At 42.2% G+C, this 7,002-nt stretch overlaps 1 protein-coding gene across 1 annotated transcript in view; it reads left to right on the forward strand.

Annotated features, from left to right (window-relative positions):
• The window catches only part of RSPRY1 (ring finger and SPRY domain containing 1), a 60,319-nt gene that overhangs the window by 34,284 nt on the left and 19,033 nt on the right, over positions 1–7,002 (forward strand). The window contains exon 9 of the mRNA XM_012806842.2: positions 1,096–1,239. Within this exon, the coding sequence (XP_012662296.2) occupies positions 1,096–1,239 (144 nt within the window). The remainder of the gene's footprint in view (positions 1–1,095; positions 1,240–7,002) is intronic.

Consider the following 7,002-nt stretch of genomic DNA (forward strand, 5'->3'; position numbering starts at 1 on the left):
CCGAGCCAGAAGTTTATTTCTTATGTGAGAACTGGTTAGAGGTAGAGGTGATGGGAGAGGGAATATTTGGAGATAGTATCTGCTCTTTTGTATACCACATGGTACAACACCTATTGTAAACATTATACTGTTTTTACTCACTGGTTTAAATAAGTCTGTTTTTAATCTCTGCCATTTTATTCAGCTAAACATACAAAGACCAGTGTTTCAAAAAGAGGCCCTTCCTTTTTTGAATCCTTACATACCAATTGTGTTAGGTTTGGTGCTTCCTTTTCTCCCTGTTTGTAAGAAATGTTGCTGTGCGGTGCCTGTGGCTCAGTGAGTAGGGTGCCGGCCCCATATACCAAGGGTGGCGGGTTCAAACCCAGCCCCAGCCAAACTGCAACAACAAAAAATAGCCGGGTGTTGTGGAGGGCACCTGTAGTCCCAGCTACTCAGGAGCCTGAGGCAGGAGAATCACCTAAACCCAAGAGCTGGAGGTTGCTGTGAGCTGTGATGCCACGTCACTCTACCAAGGGCGACAAAGATAGACTCTGTCTCAAAAAAAAAAAGAAAGAAAGAAATGTTGCTGATTTTTGTGGATAAGGTTGCATAAGACACTAGACATGTCAGGATTAAAGGACTATTTGAAGAATGACTACAAGTAAATTCTTTGGTCCTGTGTATTGCCAAGTGCTGTACACACAGTTTTTTGCTTCAGATTATATTGAGGTACCTTGTCTTATGCCCTTGTCTTCTCCATCAGGTGAAAACAATGTTTATACATTTGTAAAAGGCTCTAATATGAAAGCAAAGTATTTTTAGTACTTAAAAATGAAGCCAGTAGCCTTTGCTAATTCTTACTTCAGCCATCTCTGAGGCCTTCTAAGCTTAACACCAACCCTATTAGAACTCCCTGGAAATAAGACTAAAATAGTCATGGAGTGTACTTCATTTAGTTTCATACTTTTTGTCGTTGAGGATGGACAGAGGAGGAAACAATAGTCCACCAGAAGCTTTAGTAAGGAAAAATCGACTCAGCCTTCCCAGTGGTCAGTTACCTTTGGTGGTTTTCAGGTACTGATGGTGTGTTACTGTGCTCTTTGCTTTTGCCAGGCTCGCTGTGATGCCTCCTCTTTTGAAAGCGTGCGTTGCACCTTCTGTGTGGATGCCGGTGTGTGGTACTATGAAGTAACAGTGGTCACTTCTGGTGTCATGCAGATTGGCTGGGCCACTAGAGACAGCAAATTTCTCAATCATGTGAGTAATCTGAACAACTCTGCAGATGGGGTAGCTGCAGTTTGGTTTTGGTTTTGGGAAGTTTTTCCCTAATGGAAGATATGTGGGTATACTTATTTTTCAAATAGATTTGCTCAGTAATCTTTTTGTAGGCTGAACTACGTGGTACTAGGCTGGTTTGCTAAACTGATTGAGAAATAGGATAACACAAGTGAAATTACCCCTCAGTGAGTTTTACGTTCACACTAATTTTCCACTTAGAAGTTAGATGAGTCCTTTGTCTTTGCAGGCTCTACTTCAACCCCAGCCACATTTTTGGCTCAGTTTGAACTAGTCCTGATTATTACCATGAGTTATAATAACTTCATAGGCATTCTTTTCCTTTCAAAAAGTACTAAGTGTTGACTTCTTTTTTTTTTCCTTTTTGACTTCTTTCACCTGAACTTATAATCACTTGGCATATTTGTTTTCAATATTTAGTGTTTAGGCTGGGCACTGGTGGCTCATGCCTATAATCCTGCCACTTGGGAAAGCCAAGATGAGAGGAACACTTGAGGCCAGGAGTTCAAGACCAGCCTAAGAAAGAGTGAGACCCTATTTTGGCAAAAAATAGAAAAATTAACTGAGCATGGTAGTGTATGCTTGTAGACCCAGCTACACAAGAGGCTGAGTCAGGAGAATCACTTTAAGCGCAGACATTGGAGTTTGCAGTGAACTGTAATGATACCTCTGCACTCTAGCCTGGGCAACAGAACAGAATCCTACCTAAAGAAACAGAAAAACAAAAAAAATTATTATTTATCTTTTGTTACAGAAAACTATAACATAGGGTGGCACCTGTGGCTCAGTGAGTAGGGCACCGGCCCCATATACCAAAGGTGGTGGATTCAAACCCGGCCCCAGCCAAACTGCAACAAAAAATAGCCGGGCATTGTGGTGGGCGCCTGTAGTCCCAACTACTCAGAAGACTGAGTTAAGAGAATTGCCTAAGCCCAAGAGCTGGAGGTTGCTGTGAGCTGTGATGCCACAGCACTCTACCAAGGCCGACAAAGTGAGACTCTGTCTCTAAAAAAAAAAAAAGAAAGAAAAGAAAACTATAACATTAAAAGGATTGGGCTACCACTCCCTGAGTGTCAGAGAAGTTGGAATTCCTCCCTTTCCTACAGATACATGATTTCTTGCCATTTTATACCCTTCTAACACCCAGCCCAACTGGCTTTCTTCTGTTGGTCAAATTATAAGCTGTTTGGAATTAATCCAGTTTTGTTCCGTGGCATTTTGTATTCATGTGATTTTTTTTTTAACCATTTTAAGTTCCTTGGATTATTTTGTTAATCTAAATAATAGTACCTCATCCAAGGCCAAGTGCAGTGGCTCATGCCTGTAAACCTAGCATTCTGGGAGGCCGAGACAGGTGGATGGCCTGAGCTTACAGGTTTGAGACCAGCTTGAGCAAGAGCAAGACCTCGTCTTTAAAAATAGCCTGGCATTGTGGCAGGTGCCTATAGTCCCAGCTACTTGGAAAGCTAAGGCAAGAGAATGACTTGAGCCCAAGAGTTTGAGGTTGCAATGAACTCTGATGTCACAGCATTCTACCGAGGACGACAAAGTGAGACTCTCAAAACAAAAATAGTACCTCATCCAATATGTAAAGTCCTAGGACAGGTTTCAAAAGTGATCACACCATGTTTATGCCTGTCATAAGCATAGTTTTTTGTTGTTGTTTGGAGAACAGGGTCTTGCAATATTCTCTAGGCTGGTTTCAAGCTCCGGGGTTCAAGCAATGTTCTTGTCTCAGCTTCCCAAGTCACTGGGACTATAGGCATGTGCCAACATACCAGGCTTATGAGCACAGTTTTAAAATGAACCTTTCAACAGGCTGTTTTGCACCCTGGAATTTCACAGCACTTTACTAAAATTGCTAGGCTGGATAGAGACAAGTTGGAGGAAAAGGCCGGTGAAGCAGAATCATTTCATCTGCAACATGAAACTGTAATGTCTGCCATGTAGTTGCAGACCTTTAGCTCCTGAAGTTAAGAGGCTTAAAATCTTTCTTATTCTCCAAATCCCTTGAAGACTGTTGGTCTTGTCGAAAAACAAACATTTTTCTCTGATCTAAGTACTAATGGATTCCCTGTCTCCTTGTTAGAAATTGATGAAGTCATATTTAATATAAGTTTTTTTGTGTTTGTTATTGTTGATGATGTCATTGTTGTTTGGCAGGCCTAGACTGGGTTCGAACCCCCCAGTCTTTGTGTATGTGGCTGGCACCCTAACAGCAGAGCCACAGGCACTGAGCCCTAATACAGGGTTTTAATTATGTTGCCATACTTACAACGTTGCTTTAAATGAACATTGTTCTGCTGATTCTGAATCTTTTTGCCCGTTCAACAGGGTGTGGTTTTGTGGAATAAGTATTCCTAAGATACACCCAATTTCAAAAGATTTCAAGTCTCTCCATAATGCTTTTTTTTTTTTTAAGACACAGTCTTACTATGTTGCCCTCAGTACAGTGCCATGGTGTCACAGCTCACAGCAACCTCAAACTCCTGGGCTTAAGCGATTCTCTTGCCTCAGCCTCCTGAGTAGCTGGGACTACAGGCACCCACTACAACACCCAGCTATATTTTTGTTGCAGGTATTTAGCTGGCAAGGGCCAGGTTCAAACCCGTCACCCTCAGTGTATGAGGCTGACACTGTAACCACTGTGCTATGGGGGCCGAGCCAATGCCCCCAATGTCTTATTTTAATTCTTACTGTTAAGGTTTCAGTTATGAAAGGATGATGAAAGCATTAGACTCAGAGATAAGTCATTAAAATGAGAAGTTTCCACCATCTTAAGCAAGAGCAGAGACTCCATCTCTGAAAATAGCCGGGCCTTGTGGTGGGCCCCTGTAGTCCCAGCTATTTGGGAGGCCAAGGCAAGAGGATCACTTAAGCCCAAGAGTTTGAGGTTGCTATAATCTATGATACCACAGCACTCGACCCAGGGTGACAAAGGGAGACTCTGTCTCAAAAAAAGATGAATGAGAAGCTTATGGGTAGTTCTTGTTCAGGTCACCTACAGAATAGTTTTTCTTGTGTTTTATATTTTTATGGAAGTTTGGGAGAAACATGTCTCTAAGAATATACTTTGACTTACTAAAACAGCTTTTGCCGATTGGGCATAGTAGCCTATAATCCTACCACTCTAGGAGGCCAGGGCAAGAGGATCCCTGACCTTTGAGTTCAAGACCAGCCTAAGCAAAACCAAGATCCTGTCTCTACTAAAAGTAGAAAAAAATTAGCCTAACATTACAGAAGGCACCTGTAGTCTCAGCTACTAAGGAGACTGAGGCAAGAGGATCACTTGAGCCCAAGAGTTTGAGGTTGCTGTGAGCTTTGACGACACGGCACCTTACCCAGGGCAATAGAGTGAGACTCTATCTCACAAAAAAATAAAAAAAAATAATAAAATAGCTTTGGCCATTTTGCAAGCATCTGTCATGTGACAGGTCTTTCACGTATTTGTCTCTAATCTCTTTGAGTTTGGAAAGGTATTATTTATTCTCCCATTTAAAGATAAGGGAAATGAGGGTCAGAGAAATTAAGGAACTTTCCCAAAGCCTAGCCTCCAGCTGATGGAGAAGATTTCAAGCCCTAGTCAGAGTAGTTCTTCCTCTATTGAAGCATCTAGTGTTGGAGAAATGATTCTGGTTATCTCAAAGAGAAAAGGAATGACTTGGAAGTCTGTTTGGGGAATGGTGAGGGGCCCAAACTATAATGGGCTGCAAGACAAGATAAGGGCCGAGAGACGCAAAGTGCAATAGCCACTGTTTTAGGAGAATGATCTAACCAGGACACAGCCAGCACTGCTACCATAATTCAGTCCTAACTATACCTCTGTGCGGGGTCCCTTTCACCTTACTGAGCATCTTTTGGGAGTGTCCAGTTGACCAAACCTGGATCGTATCCTACCCCTCCACTTCCAGAGCAGAGGCAGGACAGGAAGAGGTTGGAGTGCTATACACCACGTGGGAAAGAGACTCAAAATATTCCCTGAATGACAAGTTATGGATATAAACTTTCTTTTGTTTTTAGCAGTGAGTTACCAGAAAACAGGCAATTCAAAATAATCACTTCACATACCAAGCTAACCACCCAGTTCTTTCATTTATCTGTCCTGGCCAAAGGAAATGAAAGTTAATCATAACTGGGAATTTTTTTGAGCTAAGAAAAGGTATGATACATCCAGGTTGCTTTTTGAGATACACGTTCAAAGGGATTTGTTTTTAAGTGCATCTCTGCTAGGCAGAGGCACTTGCTTCTTAGATCTGGTAAAGTTGGTCTGTGGTTATTAGAGTTCCCAATTTGTCCCATACTGCCACTCTGTTGTGGAATTCATCTAGACATTGAAGACATCGCATAATAAAGAACAAGTAGTCTCGGTGCCTGTAGCTCAAGCGTACACCAGAGGCTCAAGTAGGCTCAAGGCACCACCCGCATACACCTGAGCTGGCAGGTTTGAATCCAGCCTGGGCCAGCAGAACAGCAATGACAGCTGCAACCAAAAAATAGCCAGGCATTGTGGGGGCACCTGTGGTCCCAGCTACTTGGGAGGCAGAGGCAGGAGAATCACTTGAGCCAGGAGTTGGAAGTTGCTGTGACCTGTGATGCCACAGCACTCTACCCAGGGTGACAGCTTGAGGCTTTGTCTCAAAAAAATAAAATAAGATAAAAAATAAAAATAAAGAACGAGTAATGAGGCTGATCCTTACCAGCTCTTGGTGGCTAGGAATCTTATAGAAATATCTTTCAAGTGTCTGTCAAGGATTACTAGGATACTGGAAATTGAAGGCAGAATTGCCTATGCCCCAACACCCAAATTTTAGTGTTTTTTACTTACTGGTTTATTCAGCCTTCAAGAAGAATAGCAAGGCAGTCCTTCTAGACTGATGAATGCCTAGGCAATAGATAAAGTTCATTTAATTCTCGAATAGTCTGAATAGTGCGTATCAACAGCTATTTCAGAAGAGTTACTTTGGACAACATTCATCTAAATTCAATATATTGTAGCTCAAGAATTAAATACATTATAGTTGAGTTCGTCCAAACTCTTTTCTCAGTCTTTCTGCTCAGGGCATTGTTTACCCCATAGATAAGCAGGCCAACCAGAACTGAGCTCTGAGTTGCATTTAGGCCATGTTTTCAATTTCTTTTTTTTTCCCTTTGGTTTTTGGCCCTGGGCCGGGTTTGAACCCACCACCTCTAGTATATGGGGCCGGCACCCTACTCCTTGAGCCACAGGCGCAGCCCACATGTTTTCAGTTTCTTTCTCCACTAAAGCTTTTCACCATTGATCTTTAATGATAGTAGTTTTACCTTTGCATGCTTCTTGTATTTCTTTTATTTATTCATGAGTACTCAAAATAATTTCTTAAAATCTCATCCACTGGGCTGGGCATGGTGGTTCATGCCTGTAATCCTAGCACTCTGGGAGACTGAGGCAGGAGGATCGCCTAAGTTCAGGAGTTTGAGACCAGGCTGAGCAAGAGTGAGACCCCCATCTCTAAAAATTGCCAGGCATTATGTTGGGCGCCTGTAGTCACAGCTACCTGGGAGGCTGAAGCAAAAGAATCGCTTGAGCCTAAGAATTTGAGGTTGCTGGGAGCTATGACACCATGACACTCTACTGAGGGTGACAGTCAGACTCTGTCTGAAAAAAAAAAATCTCATCTACTTTTTAAACAATTCTATGAAATAATTGAAAGATAATAACTAATGAAAGAAGAAACTGTCAAGGAC

This window comes from Otolemur garnettii, unplaced genomic scaffold (genome assembly GCF_000181295.1).
Source record: "Otolemur garnettii isolate 467f Iridium unplaced genomic scaffold, OtoGar3 scaffold00058, whole genome shotgun sequence".
Taxonomy (NCBI): Eukaryota; Metazoa; Chordata; class Mammalia; order Primates; family Galagidae; genus Otolemur; species Otolemur garnettii.